A 25,045-nucleotide genomic window follows, 5' to 3' on the forward strand; every position below is an offset into this window, starting at 1 on the left:
TGTTCGGTTCGATAAATGAGTGATTTAGTAGATAACGACGCTAATTATTAAAACGTTAATCTTTATGCAATTTCGTATTTTTACGAATGCGATTAAAGAAACGGAATCTAAGTAGAAATTTGCTAGACTCGTCGCATATCAAAATAAACGTTTTACTTCTGGTATTTTATACATTTTCGAATAGTATCTACATTACGTACATTTCTTAGATCTTTAAATATCCTACGAATGCATAAACATTAGATAACGAATATCTATTTATGAATGAGTATTTATAGCGTAATTAGTTGCGTTAATAGAATATGTGGCGAAAGGTGGAATTTACCATTGCAAAGTGGCAGAGTTACGTAAAATAAATTCAGGTCAAGCATGTCGATCGATATCGAAGGTACTCTAATAAAAAAAGTCAATTCACAAATAGTATTAACATCTTACATAATTCAATTCTACCTTTCTTGGTGGAATCTTTACAGATCATTTTATTGGAAGTTCATTTCCAATAATCTAATAACTTGCGCAATGTAGATAAAAGGGAGAAACGGTGCACTTAATCTTTCAAATTCAAAAACTTTGTAGCTTCAAAAATACTTGGAACGCAAACATCTAATCTAATTCCCCCAATTCAGGTAATCATTAAAATAATACGTTTAAACTCTCCGTTGATCAAAAATTGCAAAATTCCAGAACCATCTCTTTCAGGGGGTTGTACCATTTTCTTTAATTCCGCTGTTGCTCACCATTTTAAATCGTAAAAGCTTCGAATTAATACGAAAGAAGAACGTAAATAAAATATCATCGATTGCATGTGGCCTTTCGTTTCCTTCGAGTGGGATCGATAGATCGTCCAATATTGCAAAACGCGGACGTGGAACGGCGGTGCGCGCGGAGCGTAGTCGAACGAAACGACTTTCGAGGGGAATAAAAACATCGCGTTTGTCGATAGAGGTAATTTAGGGCGGGTGCGCGCACGATCGTTATGCTCGGTATAATTCACGAGCTGCTACGAATATACCCAGCCTTGTGCACCACTCGTCGGCTAAATTGGATTTTTGCCGCGTCGATGGGGATGAGAGAGGCCTCCTCCTTCCCTGTCCAATTCCTCGCGCGTTCACGTCACCGGAACTCTCTCGTTCCATCGACATCGTCCCGTCGACGTATCGCCACCGATAATTACTTTATAACGCCGGCGTTACTAATGAGATGTTCGATCAGATGAATCGTTTAATTCGTTTATCCGACGAGTCGCTTAGTATTTATCGAGCTAGTCCTTGATCCGTTTCTTTGCAACGATGACGAGGCTACTTTATCAGAGTTGAATTTAATAAGTTAACTTGATTTAGAGTTTACGAAAATTAGAAAAGAAAACCTACAGTGTAAGCAGAAATAAAGAAAGAGGATTTCGTTGAGGTTTTTAATAGTTTAGATTAAAGACTGGAAAATGGAGAGATCAGAGCAAGCAATCAGAGAGCGAAGCAATAGGAATGAGCGGAATGAGATTAATTTGACAAGAAATAAAAAGAAAATATATTGAACATTTTTTAAACTTGTAGGAAATCTATAAATTGTTCTACTCGCGAAATGTTCTACTTCGGCGACTTGCTCGAATGATTTAATTAATTAAAGAAACACGCGCGACGTGTAGTTCTCATCAATTTGCAACGAGAATATTTCGTATTGAGCTCTTTCTCGTAAAAGAGGAACTGAGGGTTACATTCCGATGTCGGTTGTCCGCGGGAATTCTTCGAATGCTCGTCGTAATGGATCACCGGTCTTATCGTGGTGAGTGCTGCGAATCGTGGCGGACCTTTTGCCTCTGAGACAGTAACTCGCCACAGCTTGAGAAAAAGAGAACACGTCCCAGCTACCCAACTGGGGAAAAGGTGGCGAGGTCAACCGTTTCCGGATACCGATTCATCTACTTGAAATTACGCGGTCTGACCGCGCGTCGTTTCCCTTTGCTTTGCCAGGCACCGTGCTCGTAAAAGGCAGACCTGAACGCGTTTCGGAGTCAAATACAGAGAGTAATGTACGTGTATTGTTACACTTTTTTGTATGAAAATGTATGATAAACAGAAAATGTGGTTAGACAGAGTTAGTTGAACATCATTAATTAAAAAAGAATACTATATAAGAATTTCTATATCCTAGAATATAAAATCAGCAGATTGAGCAACATCGTATTCCACCGTACATGTTTCGATCATAATATAAGTCACCAAGTGTTCAATCACGGTATAAGTCCATAGTCTTCGATCATAATTTGAGTCTACAAATCTTCATAATGTATTATGTACTTCCATATTCGCTTGTATGGTATATCTTTGATATCAATCTTGTCTGATCAGTAGACTGTGTAACGTATTATTCCACGTCTGCGAGTCTGAAACGCATTTGCCTAATCTACTTATTCTGTAGACATCACTCGAAGGACACGTGCGAAAATTCTTTCTTCGTTTAAAAGATGGATGTATGTCACAGAGACGCGTAATGTTATTCCACTACATTGACTATTATTGCGGATGTTTATGTAAATTTATATCCTTGCATACGTAACTAGAAAACTGAAACCTAATCTTTAGACATTTCGCACATTTTTGCATATCATATGCGCATTCAGCGCAGTTCTGTATAAACATTCATAGTATTATTATTAAACGATGTTCATGCAAATTCATATTTTTATAAATCCAATAACAGAACTGGAATCAAACGAGAGAATTGTTTCAATGATTAAATCTTTCGCGTGTATATCTATATTCTCTAAAAAGCGTAAACACCCATGATCTATTTTTATTACCACACGTTAAACGACCGAAATACGAAAAAATAAAACAATTCACTCGTTCGAATTTTTCAAGTTACGTTCCTTAGATAGTCGAGAGAAAGAAAGAGAGAGGGAGAGAGAAAGAGAGCGAGAGAGAGACAGAGTCACGATATTCCAAGATCGAGCTTTGAGTCGCATATAGTTGATGTAGTCCGAACAACGACAGTAATATGGGCACGTATGCACAGGTGCATGTGTATAGGACGCTTTATTAATGGACTAACGCCGCCAGAGCCGCGGGCGACAAAGTGGACAGCGGCGTGCGGAATAATGCGTTAGCTCGTTTACTGGAAAACGCGCGCCTCTCCGCTCCATCCCGCGCAAACTAGGTGCGCCAGTTTTCTATGGTGATCGGAGTTTAACTGCATTTTCCTCGCGGTGGCGACCGGGTAAACCGCGTCATGGCAAATTTAGTCTATCGTCCGGCGACGTCGTTCGCTCGCAACGAACCGTCTAACGGACGAGTGAATCCGCAGTCGACTAACGACCGTGTTCATACGGGTGTGCGGGATCTACGCGCCGCTCCAATTTCGCCGATGTAATCTTCCGTATCTGTGAAATCAACGGCCGCTCGTGACAAACCTGATTTAGGTTTGATTTAACCATGCGCGTGAAGATATCTGGTGGGTAAAGGCTTTTGAATGGTTTCGGAAATTTGATGATTGATATTGTTATATTGGAAGATTGTATGATTGTTTGTGATCGTTGCCTTTTATCCTTTTATTTGTTATTTGTTTGTTAACGTGGTTGCAAATAGAAGGGGTACGTTCGTAGGTATGTGACCAAAGTTTACTTTAGGATGAATAGTAATGTAGAATGGATGTGAATAAAAGACTGTAAACTATAATAATCGTGTAGATAACAGAACATTTTTTATGAAGAGCTTTATGCAAATTTTCTCATCAAATCGTAATATGTTGAACTAATATACGACAGAAGGCAATAAAGTATTAAAATTGTGTACGCACGAGTGCAATAGTAAACTCATCTTCTTATTACTATGCCTTATTTACCCACTTTACTCTTACACCAACTCTTTCACTCTCTATGTTTATAAATTCCCTCGTCAATAAATCATACAACGTAAATGTCACGTTCTAATTCAGTTTCGAAAGGCTACAATTAAAAAGTAATACAAACGATATCATAACTTGATTAACAACCAAACCCACGTGAATTTCATCGCCAAAGACTAGAAAACAAACTTGCGTACACATTGGGAAACATGTGATAGATTCGTAATCAAACACGACAGGAGGCAATCACTCTCAGATGAAAAGAACGCCACGATTGCTCGGCGAACGGTTCTCGTTAAACTCGCGAACGATTCTAACGATCTTGCTACAACGAATATCCTCCATTGCGGCCCACGAGAACGCAAGTTACAGTCGCGAGATTTGTCAGTCGAGGAACTGCACCAATACCGCGAACGACGTTACGATCGGTCGTGTTTCAAACACGAAGGCAATACACCAGCACAACTTATGAATATTTACACCGGTTGAATATGCATACCACTGACAATGTATTATTTTTGCTCGACGGGAGATCGATACAACCCCCGCGCGGCACACATTCGACCGCGCACCGACTCCCGCCATTTGATACAGTCTCGCGCAACAGAGAACTACATAAGTAGGCGGGTTACCTGGTCACGTATATGGGGTGAACTCATTCGATTTGATGCCTCTTGTTAAAATTAGCGGTTCTTGAAGAGTTGGGCGGTATAAAATCGTACAATTTTAAAGGAGACAGCGTGAATTAAAATTTTATAGAGAAGCGTCTTAAAGTCACCAACTATTTTTCTGATTCCGCTGCATTAAATTTAGCTCGACGACTTTTGCCGATTTTATTGGTTTTTTGAGAAGATTTATGGTATAAAAATTATGCTATTTTAGAAGTGAAGAAATGGATTTGAAATTTTATAAGAGTAAGTACTTTGAAACTTTGAAGGTAAAGTTGAACCATTTCGCAAATTTTATTATGACAATTCGATTTGTGATAAATTTTACCACGAGATTAACTTTACTGCGACAACATTTATATTTCGATCCTCTTCTCGTACAAATTCCTTCGCAGGAATTGAAAACAAAATATTTCCAAAAAATTTCTCTACGTGTTCTTCCTCCCGTTTCAATATCACGCAGATATTTTCGTGGCATATCAATCCCGGACGATAACGATATTGACGTAAAATCGTCACGGAACATTCGAACGAGCTCACCGTGTATAAGCTTATTCGCAAAGAGAGCACCGAGGCCACAGGGTGCAGAGCGAGAGAGCGCTGCGCGCACGACCGCATTCTGTTCCGGTGAACGATGGAAACTCGTCGATCGTGACTAAAACGTGGACGATGGCCACTGTATTTTTTTCAACCTCCTACCGGTGTATTTTATCGCGCGAAATGTACAACTGGAATCGAAACGTCACGACTCGATTTATGGCTGTGCACCGGCCGACAGTCGTTCTCCGCGAATCTAACCGTCGACTAGTCATTAGCAAATAGATCGCGACTAAAGAAAAAAAGGGAGAAAAGAAGGGAAGAAAAAAGTAAGCGGGCTTGCTAGCGATAGTGATCAGTGCTCCGTATCGTTCGCATCGCGTTTATATCAATTAGGCTCTTTCCCTGACAGAAAGATAGGAAGAAGGGTGAAAGGGATGAGTTGACACGACGAGATTTTAGCAGATATTTTCAGCCGGCTGCGCTTCAAGTAATCCGGACTGGTCTCAACCTTTCCTGGGGCTCGTTCCAGAAAATGGCGCGTTTAAACTGCAAATGAAAAATAAGAAGATCCGACGAGCAATCTCGGATTAGACGTCTAGCGACTGTCTTGCAGGAAACAACGCGAAGGACAGATTCCGTCCAAGAAGGTTTTTCAAGCACTCCGGTGTAATCGTTCTTGAAGTATAGAATCATTTTAGGCTTTTTAGAATAAGATTAAAGCTGTATCTCTGTTTGTATTATATAAATATAAGCTTCTACTTATGAATACGAAACAAAAAGAACTCCGTTCTGTTTTCTCTTTCTAACTTGAAACTGAAATTCAGAATCAGGTTGCCATTGTTAAAGAGTAAAGGAGAATAAGAAAACTAAATACGTAATGTTTAAGCAAAGTATAAGCAAGCTCTTCTTTCTTAAATGTCTCTCGAATTTCAGTCACGTTTATATCGTCGTCTGTACACTCAACGAGAGCAAATAAACTACAGCTCCTATTTAATGTTTACTAGTTTAACACAACCGTAGACCAAAATGCGAGTGAAAATACAGAATTTAAAAGCTTAAGCTGGATACACAAGCCCTAGTTCTCTTTTATTTAAGAGTAGTTCATCAAATATGTTAACTCATAAAACAGTTTCATAAACAAAGATGCTCTTTTAACAATACCAAAAGACAAGGAACGCACACGTTACTTTAATTCCATTTCGTCCTTTCATAAAAATTAGTCGCAATCGGTCTGAAAAAGGACCGCGAGAATCTTGTTGCAGAGTTAAGTGGCCGAAGAACGCGGTCCAATCGAGAAGGATCAACTATTAAACAGGATGACGTGCTATTTCTCGAGTCGGTTTTCGCGGTGAAAGGAGACCGCGGTAGGAATTTAATGCGCGACCAGGCTTGGCCCGGGAAAAAAGGGACCCGTTGCAAGTCCCATAATTCAATTAAACCCACTGCGTCGGTATTTAATGGGCCGCGACGCTGTAACTTCGTTTTGAACTGGTGCCACGGAACATCGGCTTTCGCCTGTCCGATGTAAAAGCGCTGCACAACGGACGTGTATTCCCCTTCGTCCGTATTTTTTCTCCTCTCTCTCTCTTTCTCTCTCTCTCTCTCTCTCACTCGTTTTTCTCTGTTCTTTCTTCTTCTTCCCCATCGTTTCTTCGTTCATTTTCTTCCTGCTTTTCTTTCGTTTCTTTTGATCGATCGACAGCGGCACAAAGTAAGCAGGAAAGGAACAAAATAGATGAACCAAGCAAAGCGGAAAAGAGACATGTCCCGCGGACGTACGGCGTACGGCGTACGGCTCGTCCGTTTCGAAGAATAAATTGGAACACGGTTGCGACAAACTCCACAGCCCGACTTTAAAGTAAACTATTGTTGCTCTCGAATCTACTTCCGGGCATCGAACGGAATTCCCATCTACGAAAACACGAACCCTCTGAGGCGAAAACACGATTCGTTCGACTCGATTTCTCGCTGGATACGGGATCCAACCTTCCCATTGACCTGTTGCGAATTAGTCGAATTAGTTTTTTTCTGGTGAGTAATAGAATGTAGTGTAGCAGAGAAATAGGGGATACTATTAAGTTCCAGTTCAATTTGGTGATTTAGAAAATTTCGTAATTTTCTGTATTTGTTTTTAAATTACTCTTAGAACTTAAGGATTTAAGATTATCAGAGGAAAAGCTAAATTTACGCAACTTTTATTTATACTATTTTATTGCATGGTTCTAAGTGGGTTAATCTTGTTAAAGGGAGAGCGAAAAAATTGTAAACATAGTTTTAAAAAATTAAACTCAAATTTGATTGCTCGATAGATACTGTCGTATATCAGAAATCTTATATTAAAAGGAAAAAGATAGTTTACAACATTACACCCGCAGGAGTGAAGGAACACAAAGAAACGTTGTTACAAGTTTCTTTTCCCTAAGACGCATTCACGAACTTCGTACAATCGTGAAACTGTCAAATTCCGAACGGAGAAACTTGGGAACTAACCGAATTGAACGCATTACACAAAAGTTGTCGCCTAAAAGCATGTGAGAACTTGAGTAACATTTTCATGGAGCGTTCGAACGGGGAACTATCGACCATTTCCAACGGTACATGAGAAGAATTTCGCGCGTGAAATTTCAAAGTCGGGAAGAAATGAATTTAAATTGGCCGTTGGTGCGACGGAAACGCCTGGGGGAAAACTTGCCGGCGAAAAAAAAAGGTTAATATGCAAACGACAGGTTCGACAGCCGGATGGTTTAATGCGGCGGGTGCTCGTCAAAAGGCGAGTGAAAATTTAAATAAACGTTTACGTCGACACGCCGATTGATTTTCTGTTCCTCGTTTAAAATTCAAATTTTCCATTAACGAACATCAAAAGAACAGGCATTTGTTTTAGCGAAATAAACGGTAGCTGAGAAATCTTTTGAAATAAAAATTTGGAATTAAAACATTAAAGACCGATAATAGACGAGTACGACACAAATATCACAAAATGAAATCCACTTGTCTCATTGTATTTCTCAAATAATATTTCTCAATTTCGGAGGAAGAAACTATGTCAGAATATTCTATAATTCAAGAAACGTATGGTGAAAGAAATTCGAACACCATGTACGCAATATAGAGGAGCGGAATGTGAAATTGTCCTATGGAAACTACTTTACAGAAAGCTGATGAATATCGAGTTTAAATCGAGTACGATTAATTTATGGGTATACGAAGAACCCGGTTGCTGAAAGCTGTCGGTTCTTGTCCGGCAGCAACTTTTCCATGCCAATATATTTGCGTTATCGCGCGGGATTGGAGTTAATCGGATGAAAAAGTTAAATATTGTCGTACCACGCTACCGGCCGTTAATATTCCTCCTGCTGCTTAATTTTCGCGTTTAGCACTTTTAGCAGGTCGCGTGTCAGAGCAGTGGATTTGCAACTTTCCTTTTCATGTCGGGAAAATCGTTGTGGAAATAATGCGGAACAACGAGAGGTCAGGAAGTTTAACGAATGCAGAGAAAGCTACACGTGTTATCTTGATCGAATTTATTTCAATGAATTAATGCCAGAATTACGGTTATTGTGTATGGGTATTGATTTTAACAGCCCATTGAAATTATGCAAATATTCATTAACCTCGGGATAAAATAAATATCATATCACTTTAAAAGAACCGATCACGAAATCCTTAAAAATTCTTCGCTATAAGAAAACCTGACCTTCTTCATATTACGTATTTCATATTTTCTACATTTCCGAAAATAACAGAATTAATTAAAACGACCGAACTTAGTAGTAGAATTATTAAGTAGAACTATTAAGTAGAAGTATTCACCTTCGTTGTCGATGGAGAAGATCCCAATGCCGTCGCCGCCCCTAATGGTGTATCCAATCCTGGAGTCTCCTCCTAGCGGATCCGCGTCCTTAGCACGCACAGTGGTCACTAAAGTCCCGATTGGTTGATTTTCAAATACACTCGCGGACACGACGAAATCATCGAACACCGGTGCGTGTAGATTCTCGTTTACGTCGACCATTTCTATGATAACCATTGTCTCGGAGGATAAGGATGGTTCACCTCTGTCCTTCGCCACAATCGTCAACGTATGCACTTGGCGCTCCTCGAAGTCTAAGCTTTGGGTGGTCCTAATAGTGCCGGACATTTTATCGACTTTGAAGTAGCCCTCGCTCTCCATGGCGTCAGACAGGAAGTACTCGATGTCGCCACCGGATGCCTCGTCGGGATCGGTCGCGTCCACGACCGCCACGACCGTCCATATCGGTACGTCTTCTCGAATTTTCACCGTGTACGTGGACAACGCGAAACTGGGTGCATTGTCGTTCACGTCGTCGACCGTCACCCTGACCAAAGCGTCCGAGTACAATGGCGGCGAGTCGGTCCCTTTGCCACCGTTATCCTGCGCTCGTATTCTTAGCTCGTAGATCTCTTGTCGTTCCCTGTCCAATCTGCCGAAAACGGTCAGCACGCCCGTCACCGGATCTACACGGAAATCGTTCGTCTCGGTCACCAGGGAATAAGTGACGCGCGCGTTCTCCCCGAGATCCGCGTCAGTCGCGTTCGCCCGCCACACGTTCGTTCCATTCAGTGCAGTCTCTGAAATCCTGAAGCTTGCCAGGGACTTCTCGAATTTCGGAGCGTTGTCGTTCACGTCGAGAATTGTGACCGGGAGCATCTTCGACGCAGACTTCTGTGGCTTGCCCAGATCGTACACGCTGATGTTCAGAAAATACTCGCTCTCGCGTTCCCTATCCAGGTAGCCTATGACGTTCAAATCGCCGGTGTCAGGATCGATACCGAATACCGAGTCGCGATCACCGCTGGATATGCAAAATACTAATTTCCCATTGTAGTCCAAGTCTCTGTCTCTGGCACGTATCTTGACGAGGGTCGTTCCTATCTTTACCGATTCGTTGGCTTTTATTTCGCTAGGGAAATCGACGAACTCGGGCGCGTGAATGTTCTCGCCGTATCTGCTTGGCGTCAAAGCATATTCGTCGTCTTTGGAAGGCATGTTGTTTCTCTCTGCGGCAGCGATGGCTTCCGTTAATCTTCGAGCGACCCCCGTGTCACGACACTCGAAGGCGCCGCTCTGGTCCGTTAGAATTCTTCCCTGCGAGCCTAGGTTCCGTTTTGCATTTACCAGGTGCATGTGTACGGGATTCACGTCCGCGAAGTGTGATCCATCCGTGGCCGTGACGTTGACCATTCGCTCGGTAACCTTGACGTCGGACAAGTCGCAAGCCACGGATAGTACGCCGCTGGCCGAGTCCAGGGCGAAGCAGCCGTCCTCGTTGCCAGAGACAATGCGATAACTGATGATGTTGCCGGCGTCGAAGTCGATGGCCGAGACGGTGATGATTTCGGAGCCAATGGGTACGTATCGAGGCACGTGGCCGGTACAATCGATTCGCTCGAACTGCGGTCTGTTATCATTCACGTCGCGCACTTTCACGTGCAGCTGCATCTCTGCCTGTCGCCGGTATGGCAAGCCCCAGTCACTGACCCGCACATGCAACAAGTACTCTCTCTTCATGGTCTCGTAGTCAAGCACCTGCTTGGTCTTCACGATGCCGGAGAAATGGTCGATCTCGAACGGCACCTTCTGGATATTGTCGATGCTGTACGAGATGTAGGCGTTCTCGCCGGAGTCACGATCCTTCGCGGTGATCTTCACGACCGATGTGCCGGCTGGCTCGTTCTCGTCGATCCACACCTCCATCTCCGACTGCTCGAACGTCGGATCGTTGTCGTTCGTGTCGACCACATTGATCTTAACCTTGGCGGACGACTGTTTCCTCGTTCCAGCGTTCCCTTGATCCACCGCGGACACTGTCAACGTATAAAACGCCTTCTTCTCCGCGTCCAAGTTCACCGCGGTGTATAGCATTCCCGTCTCCGCGTTCACGTAGAATTCTCCACCTTCGTTACCGCCCACGATCTCCAGGAACACCAACGCGTTCTTCCCCTCGTCAGCATCCGTCACTTTCAGTCTGATCACCGGCGTGTTGATGGGAGCAGTCTCGGGCACCTTCACCTCGTAGATTTCTCGACTGAACACTGGTGCGTTGTCGTTCAGATCGGCCAGATGGACGGGTACAAATTTGTAGCTGTAACGTTGTGGAACGCCCCGATCTGTTGCACGGAGTGTCAAATTGTAACCCTGAACCGCTGTCTCCCGATCCAGCAGATGTAGCACCTCGATATTGTATTCACCGGAATGTGGTCCACCGGCTGGCCGTACCCTAAAGTGACCGGCTGGGTCACCACCCACGATGTCCAGACTCGCGATCTGACCGTGAATACCTTCGTCGTTGTCGACCACCCGAACGATCGCGTAGATATCGGCGTTCGATTGTTCTACGATATCTGGCAGGTGGTGCACGTAGATTTCGGGTGAGTGTAAATTGACTTGACGAACTCTAATGGTCACCTTGGCTGTGCTGGCTCTTCTGGTCCCTCCGCTGCGGTAAAGGGCTCCACGGTCCTTTGCTAATACCACCAACTCGTGAAGTGCTCGCTCCGAGTATCTGGGTGAAAATACGTAATGATAAATTACTTTCAAAGAGTTGAGCATCAGTTTGTTGGGGTTTTGATTTGAATTCTTTGATTGTTCGATTAATAAAAGTTTTTAGGATAGCGGTAATTCGATTTGGTTACGTTTTATGGTTTAGTACGACCAATCTATAAATAATTGAACAATTACGATCCAACTCCATTTATTTCATTACATTTGAAGATAAAATAGTTCAAATAACTGGATGGCTTGAAGTTTCCGTAATATCAGTTCGTTAATTTCCCTTGCCCATAGCTTTTCGTTCAAATAACCAGAGTTTACATTGGAATAACTGAATTCAAATATACCTTCATTCGTACTATGAGTAGTATTGCAAAATCTTACATAATTGAAGCCATTTGGATTTACATAGCGCGAAATTCAGTAAATTAGGCAATGAAAAGAATGTTCCGCCAATTAGAGGTCAGATAAATGGAGTATTATCGTAGAAACGAATGATTCTGAAATAACTCTGTTGCAAGGTTTTATATAAAAGTCAATTTTTCAACTTTTTTCAACTTCAAAGCTGACACGTTTCCAAACTGCGATCGCTTATTTCAGAGGCATTTCCTGTATACTTCATGATTCGATATTCACGCTTGGAAAATAATATCCCGTCGTAAGCAAGAAGTTCGAGTATCAATCAAGATCATGGAAAAATTAGAAAAATGATTTGTTCGTTAGTATGTTCACATTCTCCTTACGCATTCGGCATAACATTGTATCAAAAGAAAAAAAAAAGAAAGAATAAGAACCCATCCAAGTACATGACAAGATCCGCCTAAAGCATCGCAAGGCATCGTAAACGATCAGGCAAACGAGTATCTCGAGGCGTGGACCGACGATCCTCAAGCTCATCAAACGAAACACCAGAATTCTATTACGCGGACCTACCTGAGCGGCCTGGTGAGCGTTATTACCCCACTGACCGGGTGAACGGCGAACTGATCGGTCTCCTCGGCGAAGCTATAATAAATCTCGCCGTTCCTGCCGAGATCGGCGTCCTCGGCTATTACCCTGAGTATGCTGCGATGCAGAGGCGTGTCCTCTGTGATGGTTGCCTCATACTCGGTCGGATAGAACAGCGGGTTTAGGTCATTCGTGTCCAAGATGGTCACTACGACCGTGGTATCCGCCTCCATGATAGTCACCCGGTTTTTTCCGTCGCCTTTATTCAAGGTGGCGCGCACCTCGAGCACGTAACGGTCTTTTCGTTCGCGGTTCAACACGTCAACGTTACCGGTTCGAGTCCGAATCAACAGGAAACAAAAATCACCGACGGTGCGTTCTTCGGCCTTGAAGAACTTGTCGCGGTCGCCGCTCATTATACGGAAACGAATGTCGAGATTGGAGTCGGGCGACGCGAGTTTGATGCCCATTCTTTCCTCGGGCACCACGTACGTCTTGCCGATCGAATTCTCCGGAATCGACACATTGTACAACGGCAGAGTGAAGCGGAACTTGTGACCTGGAGGGAAGGGAAAGTCTTCGGTGAACGACGCGGACGTGGATGTCGGTAGCGTCGGAGAGAACGATCTGGCGTTCGAGCTACTGATGCTGCTGCTGCTACTGGCTGACGATGAAAACGTGGTCGACGCGAAAGGGTCGGAAGACGGGGAACCCGCTGTGGCCGCGAACAGCCACAGCCACAACCATGGCCAGGCGAGCAGCGCGCGCTGCTTCATCCTCCTCATCGTCGTGTCGCTAGCTCATCGTCAGCGGTTTTTGCCAGTGAGATCCGTCGTTTCCCTGGCTGGACGAGGGAACCGTGGCTCCGTGGTCTGAGCTTTCCGTCCTTGTTGAACTGGCCGAACCTGTGAACAGAAAATAATATGGTGGTTAGAATCGGGGACGTCCTTTACGTCGTTTGCCTTTAGCCGAACCAAACCAGAGGATCGATTCGAGAGAAAAGCTCGGATGAAGTGGCAGTCGCTGCGCTAAATCCGGGTTATCCTTGACGACAGCTATTGGCTTCCGCTCGATCGAGCATGATGAGTAGATGGTTTACCCGAAGGGGTTAAGGAAAGGGCTATTGACAGCGAAGGGTAAAAGTTTATATCGTTTGTGATGGGGTTCGAGCGGCTCGATCGATGCACGCGTTGCGGAACAACGAATCTTGTAATGTAGCCAAATGGAACTTTTACGTGTAAGTACAGGTATCTCATGACAAATTAATGACTATTATCGCCCACTTTAATTGTACTGTAGATTAGATTAATGGAGTAATAATAATAAATTTCAAAATATTTTTCAAAGCAATCTCTGTGAAGATAAACTGAATTCTTCCGAGGTTTCACCGGACACAAAAAGTAAAGATCGCGGTTTAACCAGCAATCTGACAAGGTACAAGAGGTTCTGTTAACTAAATACGTGGTACGATTGGCTTCCCTACAAATGTGACAGAGTCGATCCGCCCGAGGGTGTAGCAGACAAGTTGTTTCACGGGAATGCAAACGATGGCAGACAACGTAAACGATTCATTGGAAATTCTAATTGTAAATTTAGTTCTAGGATTAATACGAGTTCGATACGTGAGTTCGATTAATGCTCGGCGAGAGCACGATATAATGCGTTCGTGGCAGACTTGTCACGACTATCGATTTGTCGTTTCGCTTAATGAATTTATCGAACTTTGATTTTGCCATGCGATAATTTTTTGGAAGCATGCGTAACCGAAGCCAGAATTCAATAGTCGAACGATAATTGACATCAATTGGAAACGCGTATCCAGAAACGAGGATTGTTAAAAGCGTGGAAAATAACGCTCAATTTCGAGCGATATCCGTGGCTATTAAGCGCGATGAAAAGTAAATCTGATGCACAACCGATGCCAGTGCGTTCAATTACGCACAAACGATCTATCGTCAACTTAATTCGCGTATTATTTTTTTTTCTTTTTTTGCTATTTGCTTTTCACTTTTATAGAGCTCGTACGTTTGCTTTTAGGTAGACAAGATACATACGCGCCATTTTAAGATTATAAATATCTTTTAATGTCGTTTAATGCATTTAATTGTTTTTCTGATTTATAAAGAAACAATTGAATTGGTAGAACCACACGTATATTTTAATAACAAAACTTTCATATCTATCTTTGAATGCCTTTAAAGTTTTACTGAGTTGCAGTAGAATCACTTGAAATAGAATAGAAACACTAAAGATATCTCTGTTCCTGTTAATTCATAATTGGTCGTTCTAGACAACGAAGTATAATAATTTCATTGTTTCTTGTCCCACTTTATTCTTCTCTTAAATTGAATGTCATTCAATTCATATTTGATTAGCAACTTCCCTCATTTTAATAATTGACAACAATAATGCACAAACGAGACACATAATGTGGTTGGATTTAAATTAGGAAACTTTTCAGTTCTCACTTCCATATCTATAAAAGCAATACACATCAAGATCTAAACTTTTGTAACTAAATTTTGCTTTTTTCCCATTCAATCTACGACTTTCCATTTCGAGATTAATTGATCGGACTTGTACATCACAATTACGCTCTTACAGAGTCGGTAAATTTCAGTGAAGTGTCATACCATTGCACAAACATTTTCACTCGAATTCTAACCGGGCCGGCGAATATTTCGACCGTGACAGTTCCAGTAGTCCAGTTTGATAACAATGCAAAACGTCGGATCCGATAACAGGCGCCGCGATTTTGCCTATCTTCGAACGTTTCACGACCAAGCTCTCGATCGGCGCTCGCACTCTTCAATCTGTAGTTCCTCCCTGGCACGCAACGTATCCAGCAGCGACGATCCGACTGATCGATATATTCGGCTACGGCAAAGCTCCGGAAATACGATATCGATACATCGATTGGTGAAAAAGCAGTGAAATGCGTTCTGTTTCGAATATAAACAAATGAAGTAGGCTCTCGTGTTGCCGACTATTTACTTCATTCGTATCGATTGGTGTACGAATTTTTTGGAAACGATGATGAAGCACAGGCTTCTCTCCGACTATTGCCGAACGTTTCCAAGTATGACATTTTGCCCTTTAAATTTTCAAGCTTTCGAATTTCCGAGTTGTCAATCTTTTTAACTTTCGAATTTTCGAATGTTTAAAATTTCAAATATTTAAACATTCCAATTTTCTAGAACATTGAAACTTACAATTTTCGAACTTCGATCATTCCCTTATAATGAATAAATGAAGGATAACTCTTCGTCACTACTTCTGCAGACAGTGATAATAATTTTTTTACATTTCCATGTAACTTGCTTCCTATATTGTATCTCGAAAGAGACTCTCGTCAGAAACCCGGCGTATCTTCCACTCTCTAAAGCTCTTCTCTGTTCTTCAAATTAACACAAGCCTTTATTTCCGCATAATCGCAAAGATCAACCGGTTAATACGCGATCGCAGCATAACCAAGAGCAGTTTTCAACTTCAAAGCGCGCGCCTAGACAACTGAAAGACGCTGGTAAAACGCCGTACACTGGAATCTTTTTCCCCCCCTTTCATCTTGTTTCTTTGCTAAATCTCCGGACAGGCTCTAACCAACGTTTTCCTCCACAGAACATAAAAGTCAGACCTGCTAACGGTGCGTTTAGCCTCGTCGAGGAAAAACGTTCGAGACAAACCGGCTAATTATCGCGGTGCGTTTCCACGCCGCTCACCAGGTTTCTTACACGGTGCAAAATCGACGAGATTATCAGTACAGTTACTACAATAAACAGCATCGTGTTACGGCGCGCGCCGCTACACATAAACAGCGTAACCGCTGACTGTCTAGAATGTTTAAAATCATTCGCCAACATCTGGTCAAATTTGCATGTAACGACGAACAAAGTTAGTTTAATAAATTAACATTCACAGTGTATAATTAATTTTGTCACTTATTATTGAAAAACATCTATCAATTTAAAGAGAAAAAAAGATCCTTTAATATCTGACTTCTTGGGTGCATTTTCTATATTAAAAGTACATGCATATATACAGGGTGGTTGGTAACTGGTGGTACAAGTGGAAAGGGGGTCATTCTACGCGAAAAAAGAAGTCGAAAATATAGAATAAAAATTTTTCGTTTGAGGCTTTGTTTTCGAGAAAATCGATTTCGACTTTTCGCTATGCGTGCACTTTATCACGTCTCATTATAACGGATCTCACTGTAGATTTTTAAAAAAATAAAAAAAAATTTTTTTATTCTATATTTTCGACTTCTTTTTTCGCGTAGAATCACCCCCTTTCCGTTTGTACCACCAGTTACCAACCACCCTGTATATGTGTGTGTATTGTATCGTCGATCCTCACGGCAAGAGAAAATAAATTTTAATGACACGTAGATAAAGCCGAATCCTGCAGCGTACGTCTTATTATTATTATTATTATTATTATTATTATTATTATTATTATAAAAATAAAACAAGTTTCCTACTTCGATAATTGCAAAATACGAAGAAAGTATTCGGCATTAGATAAACTATTCGCCGAAATATACCATTTTATACGTATTTATGCAGTCAAGTACGCTAGGTAAACACATATATTTACACGTTAAACAACGAACAGGGAAATTATTCACAGAAATATACGGACAGGTAATTCAAATGAACTCAAATTTAAAAAATTGTTATACCAGTCGCAAACACTTAGTTATTTGAAAACGATTGAATTACACGTGAGATAAGTTCAAACAACTTTAAACGTTTGCGTGTTCGTAGCTGTAGTCGTATCTATCCATATTACAAGAAACGGTCGCGAATTGCTTGTTCGACCAGTGGATAGGTGACTTTAGATTCCATAAACGAGCTCGCTAAACTCCCGCAGAGACATATTCGCTTTACTCCTCGCACTTTCCAAAGAGGAAACGAACCTGTCCACCGGCACAAACAGACCATGATTCGAGTTGTTTCAGATAAAAATCGCCAAAACGACGGTGTATATTTTTAGGCATTCTCGAGATTTCCACGTTACAAGGCGAGAACGGAGAATAGCGAGCGCGCCAGGTTGGCGCCGCTCAGCCATTCACGTTTCGTTCTCGGCAAGACGACCAACCAACCTTGAACCAACCTTCCGAGACAACCTTGCTCGCCCGTTTTCCACACCTGCTTATGAGAATGGCCTGTACCGAGAACCAACATTTCGCATCGTTCATTTCGATTCGTCAAAGCGGCATCGTACGTGCTAGCGATACAAAATGTTCAGCGAGCGACGTGTTAAGTTGCTGCAGGATCCGATGACGGAGGGCGTGGTATACACAGATAGTTGCAAAACACCTATGGGATTTATTATGAGCTTTGCTTGACTCTTGTATATTGCTGAGACGAGCGTTACGGTGAAACTATTGAACATAGGAATGTCAAAACATTTTCTTTCTCTCGTTTCATAGCTCTGAATAATGGTATGTGCATTTTTACTGTATGAAATAAATCTTAGAAATTTATTATTTAAGAAGAAATCGCTATACCTAATATTGTATTTAGTATTTCAATAAGAATTTGATAGATAGCCAAATTTCGTTTTACATTCAGTCGATCTAAACAAGGATAGTCAAAATATCTTGTAGTTTTTTTATATGGAATTTGTATTCTTTAACTTGCATTTATTATTCGATGGAACATATTGTTTTATTTCTAAAGGTACTAATTTTTCCACGTCTAAACCCAGAAGCCAATTTGCAAAAATTAATTTCATAAAAGACGGAAAATGTTAGACGGAAGAAGAGAGAAAAATACGAATACAAGACACAATCGTACAATATTGCAGAAAATAAAAATTCAAGAAGAAAATAGGAACTTGGTTCGCATACTAAAAAGAAGTCTAATATACTTTAACCGAACATCTCCCAAGAACTGCAGCAGCATCTTTCCCAAGAAATGCATCGCGCACGTAATATGGCACGTTTGAAAACAGGTATTAAATGAAATACCTCGTACCTTGGGTTCCGACGAAACGCTTTAACGCCATTTTAAACGGCCTTCACTCTACCGAACGCCAGAGGAGTTCATCCACCCTCCAGTGATTTACCTTGAACCATTTATCAGAAGGAACGTTTTCTTCGTGTTGGCGTGTTCCAATTCGTAAGGTGGCCTCGTGAACGAGGCGAGGAGGCACGATAAGAGTTCCGATGAGACAATGCTTTTACCAAGGCGACGAAAACGAGACTGGTCCCGCGGGATGTCAGCTGGCAAAATAAATTTTCGAGTCACGTCGCTGAAAAGAAACGGAGACGCGCGACTGATCCCGATACATCAACGGCGAGCTAAGTCTGCCGGGAAGTGAATTCATGTTTCAAACCGAGCTTAGCGCCGACGAGAAATGCCATGTCGTTGCGATATGACAGCGGTGATGTTCTGCCATTCAGCAAGTTTATACTTCTAATGATGCAACACGAGCGATCGTGTGATTCTGCTGATGGAAATATTAGATACAGTGCAGATGATATGATTTTGCAACGTTGACGACGCTGTACGATTCAGAAATTAGATAATTCTTAGAAAATAATACTTTCCGTATCAATGAATATACTTGTAATAGACATTAGGTAAAATGTTCTATCTACTATATCAAAATCTAAGAAAATCGAAGTTTTCAGCATCTTCTTTGCATCGTCTATGTTTTCCTTTGGCAAATCAAAACTATCTAGTTATTCTTTTGTAAAACGCTGCATTAAAAAATAAGGAACACGAAAACTCTAAATATTTCAGCATATCTGGAGAATTGAATAAATTAATAAATTAAATTTAAATAAAACGTTTTAACTGGAGATAACGTAAATTTGTGTTAAGACGAAGGCCAAAGAGAAAAAGTGGCAAAGTTTCAGGTGATTTCCAATCGCGATCAAAGAATCGGCAGAGGACGAATGAAATCAATGGTAGACCGGACCACGGTCGGTATTTTGGCTGTACGATACGAGCGACCGCATTCGTTAACGGAACGACCGGTGGAGGAATCAGACAGAGCGTGGAATTAATTTCTTTGAGCTTCGGCAAACGTCGTCCATCGGCGACCGACCATTTCTCTGCAACGTGTACGGTACGGTGTAAAAATAAAAGAGGAAACTAACCGTTCTGTCGGTATTTCGCGAGAGCCACGCGTATGACTCGGAATAAATCCGATTAACAGGTGGACGCTTGTATATCTAGTTGTCGATGCGAACGATGACGCTGTCAGATTAGTACGACAACGTTTTCAGTGATACTAGAAGCACGATATTGAGGCAGTAGAAGCTTGTTTCGATACGTTCTGTAACCAATGTCTTAATTTCTTGTTTATTTTTCCCATGTCGTCTTCGTTGATCATTCTCCGCTGCTTTGAAAGCTAGCATTTGTTTGAATCGATAAGGAATATTATGGAATGCCTGTTGAATTTTAATAGCGTAAGAAACGAAGAATCGCAACATTTATCTCGCCTTTCAGCTGTACTTTCAAATTCTAAATCCAACAACTTTCAACACAACATCTTTGTAATAGATTAAAACCATTACTTCTTTGTAATTTAATATTCTCCGACATGAACAGAATTTTAAATGAAACAAACGTTACATTACGATACATTATCTCGTTCCAATAAAAAATAAAAAATTCATCGGCTAACAAATAAGAACAAATCGTCGAATATCGCCTGATAATCAGGTACGACGAAACAATAAATCTTGTTAAAAATATGCACAGAATCAAGAAAATTATACGCAGTGAAGACAATTCCTGGTGTAAGTTTAAACTTGAAATCATTGAAATCCTAATTGAAATTGAGAAAGAACCGCACCTAGCAACGCTTTCGCTGTCATTTTTGTTAAAACGATAGTTTTAAGGATCACGCGTTCGAGTCCCAAAAGGACTCCGTGTATCAAGTATTTTTTCTTCCATTTTGCGATCGGCAAATAGGAGAGACGGGTAAAAAAGCAGCTAGCCTTAGGCCCTCGAGTCGCAAGAACACCCGCGAGAGATCGTTCAGAGGCTCGCGCTTATTTTTCCCGTTGGCCAAGGAACTTGTGAACTCGCGCACGCGTTCTCAGTATTTGATAATCCTAACGCGGCTGGCGGTTTCTATCAAAGCGGCACCGAGGCTGCTTTTATTTTGACCTCGCGGCGGTCCCGGTCGCCCACCCAGCCGGAAAAGCCATTATTTTACCATCTGTCTGAACTGGTGTTTGACTAACTTCCATGTGCACGGATTTCCGCCACGCGTGAGTGCTCTTTATGGTTTTTCTCCGCTAGTTGGCATGGCTGCATTTTATCAAATTCTCGCTATCACCAGACCACGACTGGGATCGCTATACTTCCGACTATCGCGTCTTTTCAAGAGTTAGCCCTGGTATAAGCACGTGTCTGCTTCCTGGGGAGACGTAGAAGAAACTCTGTTTATGTAACTTCCCACGGTGTTTGGTCAGATTCTATGTATACTATTGCTCGATTGCGATGATTCATATCGTTCGGAATTTATGCAACTCGTTCACATTTAATAGAAAATGGATTGAAACTTGAAACAGATAATACGAGCGGGAAGAATTAAAGGATTGGACAGTTGGCTATATGAAAAACAAACGAACGAGTACACACAGTACGCGCAGTTCAAAACTACTGGAAAAATAAAGCGCACGATTCGTGGTTTCCGCAACAGTGTAACAACACAAAGAAAATAAAACGTTGCACTTTTATAAAGAAACTACAAACATTCATGTAATGTCATATTTTTATGAACATGGAGAGTTTTTTTAACCAGAAATTTATTATATCTATAAGCTGTTACAAAGAGCGCATTAATTTTAAATGCATAAAAATCTGCAGTCTACTCACAGGTAATTCTGTGCCAAGCTAACTCGAAGCTCAAATAATCGTCTATACTACAAACTTTCTTGAGCCGTTCTGGAAAGCGACATGTCCGGCCGTTGGAAACGCGAACATTCGTCCTAGTACCACTACTAGATCAGCAACCAAAGCTCTCAAAGATGACAACATAACGTCTCTCAGGAACGATCCAGTTCTGACCCGTTCCCACGCCATCGAATCGACTTCCACGTTCGACCTTTGCAGATACTCGGCTCGATTAACGTGTCTTACTATCGACTCCGTGCAGTTGGCAGGTGTCGAGGCCGTGGTCGATAGGGCGCGGCATTTTGGCCCGCGTTGAATCGAGCTGCTATCGTTTACGGACGATAATGTTTCATTCATAAAGCGAACTATATAACGGGGATAGGAGCCGGAGGATGAATTTGTCGACGAGTTGGACGGACGGGTGGAAAGGATGATTGATTTATTAGTTCGAAACGGTATAGCCTCCAGGTGGCAATCCGTATCGCGATAATGATAAAAGATGGAAGGTGCAAAAATGAGGTGAGCGAGAATAATGAAGTCGTAGAGATAGTAACATCTTGATGATGCAGTGTCTTGATATATGGCATGATGTAATTACGATGTAATCTCAGTTGGATTGTTGTCTTCAAAATAACTCGCAGAAATAATTAAGCAGAACAAATTCGAAAGATTTTTTACGAATGAGGAAATTGTTCGTTTAATTTCAAATGATCCTAATTATAGCTCGTTAAAGAATTTACAAGATATGGATAATGGTAGAACGAAGCAGGATAAAATTACTTGCAATGGGTTCAAAGTACGTGATCATTGCATATTTATGAACACGCGTAGAGTGTTACATGTCTGTGTTTATCGATAGTAGAAAGACTGATGACGTGATTCTCTGAAAAGCTTGCGACAATATCAAGAAGAAGTTCATATAAATTAGATATAATCAAGAAGCATTGTTGTGTCGTGTCCTTTCTCTCGCAAAAACATTCAGAAACTTTGCTCCAAAGGAAAGATTCCAATACATAACTTAGAAGCCTCTCGATGCAAGGAAGATCTAATCAAATTCCGTTTAAACGAGCTCCCGTTTCTCTAACTTTCCCAAACTTTTCTAGAAAACAGCTTAAAAGCGACAACTTCTTGGCTTCAAAACTCGAGTGGATTCGTTAAAGTTAAGGATACCAGTAGGAAGGATCCGTGGAGAGTCGGTGCAAAGCGATTGCGTTGATAAACGAGCTATAAGTAGCCTAATCGAGTCGCCGGTTCCCCAGGGAGAGAAGAGCATGTTCCGCAGGAAGGACAGAGAGCAAGGGGTGACAGGCCACCCGCATTTCGACGTCACCCTTGACAAACAGCCGCTGACGATTAAATCAATCTAGAAGATACGCCCTGTCTCTCTACATTCATCCGTTCATTTGGTAGAGAAATTAGACTGTTTTATTTAACAATTAATAAACAATTTTCCTAAGGAATGAAATTTCAAATAAGCCGATGCTTTAATATTTATTTGGGAATTACGATGAAAGAGAATATTTTTATAAATAAACGTGGATATCTTATTAAATTATATCTGTATTTAATAATCCTTTGCTATACTTTCGAAAGATTTTACTAATCTGCAAAAATATATAAAAATAAGCGCACCAACTTTATTTAGAATTTAGCGAAGTACTCGCACGTGAGAAATAACTTTTCAGTAGAACCTGTTTTACTGTAACAGATAGAGTTACGATTCGATTCAATAAAAGATCGAACATATTTTCGATATAATACCCATTTTATGAGCGTGCACGCCACGATATACCACGGAATAAATCTCACGGTACCAATCAACAACCTTAATCCCGATTTTACCTCCTTTTTCTCTACACTTCTCTCATATAACTCGTTTTAACGACGAGAAATTTAGACACGCATTCCCAATTTAAAATGTATCAGATAACAGTGAAAAGGTGTTGGAGACGGTGAGACAGAAAAAGAAGGAAGACGAGACGACCTTCAACGTGCAATTGATTTTGGACTCGTTCACTGAAAAGGAGCAGGATCTATTAACTAGCAACGCACGGTCGAACGATCGACAGCCATTCGCTCGTTTAAATTGCTTTTGCCACCGCGAACGTTCCTCCCATACCTCCGATGACGATTTTAGCGCTTCACCGATCAATTCCATCGATTAACCGGTTATACCTTCTTTGAGGCTGGTAATTATACTAAAGCAAGCTCGAGCCAGTTCGTTTTTTGTGTTAATCGTCACCGAAAGGAAAAACTGCTCGAAGGACTTCGTGCTCCTTTGGTTCGACGATAAATTCAGCTTGGACTGCATCTGTTCCAAATGGGATTCCAAACTCTTCTCGATGGTCAGACCTCTCTCCTTTTGCGTGGTTCAAGTCCGGTGATAAAACGTCCAACGAGATTCGCCTTGAATTTTGTTGTCGGTAATTATCGAGACAGTGGACGTTCAAGTCGGCCAGAGACGTTAATCAACAAAATGACCGACTCCCTTGAGATTTAATTGCATGTCGCACCGAACGCATAACAGAGCAACAAACGACCTCTATAAGACTATTTTTATTTAATACACCCACGGATATTCGATTTGACTTCTCGTTTTAAACACACACGTTGAGACCGAAGCTGAGGTATTTGGACGACGAAAATAACGAAACGATTTTCATTCCCTTGGGTGTTCAAGGGACTTGAAAATTAAGTTTCGAGTAGATTGATCAGGGAGGATAGTAAGTTAATTGACTTTTTCTTGAGAATGTGTATGAACCGACAAGAATAATAATGGTCAACTCAGTGTATATATATCTTTGGACTTCATTCAAAATTGTCAAATGTGTCTCAGCTCTTATTTGAAGCTGTTCTAATGTGATATAAAGAGGAAGACTATGATGAATATATATGTAAATATTGTAGATATAACAAAATAGATCAAATGGACATGTTATTACACTTGATACATCAGTAATGGTTACGTCATGGTTAATCAATTCTATTTCGTTTCTATCTGTCCTAATATGGTTTAAATCGTAATATGGATTAATATGATTTAAAACATGACTGCATCACAACCAATGGACATCGTATGGTGACGATGAATAGGAGCATCGATGCAGGAAGCGGACGATTAATAGGAATAATTTCTCGACGGTCGCTGCTTAGACTCAGTGATGCTTTTTGCCTGGCGTAATTCGGTTCGAAATGAAACGACGCTTTTCAGAATGCCTCTGGATATGACGTTGCTCCGAAAACTAATTTTCCACAAGAGATTATACCAACGTTTACGACATAGCGGAAACTTATGTAAACTAAGCAATAACACCCAGAATCGTATGATGATATTTTACCTTTCGTTCGAGTTTTCTAAGATACTTTCGATTGCGTAACATGATTCTCTGAACACAATATTCACCTGGAGGATTCTGATATTCTTTCCCTCAGTATGAAACCAGAATCCGGAAGCAACTTAATTTACTAAGAAAATAGACAATGAAGGGTATCCCGAGGATCTGATTCAATTACTATGCTTTGAGAAGTTGAAACGGACTCGATGCGCCTTTTATTACAATGTTGCGTAAACTATGGAAACTATACAAACGCGAAATAGTATTCTGTTTCACAAAATATTCCCTTCCCTCCTTGGCTTGCAAAGATAAATCGATATTAATCAACAGAATAACCATCGA

At 41.2% G+C, this 25,045-nt stretch overlaps 1 protein-coding gene across 6 annotated transcripts in view; it reads right to left on the reverse strand.

The window, feature by feature from the left end:
- The window catches only part of kug (FAT atypical cadherin kugelei), a 500,026-nt gene that overhangs the window by 329,447 nt on the left and 145,534 nt on the right, over nt 1–25,045 (reverse strand). For all 6 annotated transcript variants that reach the window (XM_033345501.2, XM_033345500.2, XM_033345498.2 and 3 more), the window contains exons 2-3: nt 12,496–13,415; nt 8,862–11,575 (exon numbers count right to left, since the gene is read on the reverse strand). In XM_033345501.2, coding sequence (XP_033201392.1) covers nt 8,862–11,575; nt 12,496–13,295 — 3,514 coding nt within the window. In that variant the 5' untranslated portion in view covers nt 13,296–13,415. The remainder of the gene's footprint in view (nt 1–8,861; nt 11,576–12,495; nt 13,416–25,045) is intronic.

Source organism: Bombus vancouverensis, chromosome 2, assembly GCF_051014615.1.
Source record: "Bombus vancouverensis nearcticus chromosome 2, iyBomVanc1_principal, whole genome shotgun sequence".
NCBI classification, from domain to species: Eukaryota; Metazoa; Arthropoda; class Insecta; order Hymenoptera; family Apidae; genus Bombus; species Bombus vancouverensis.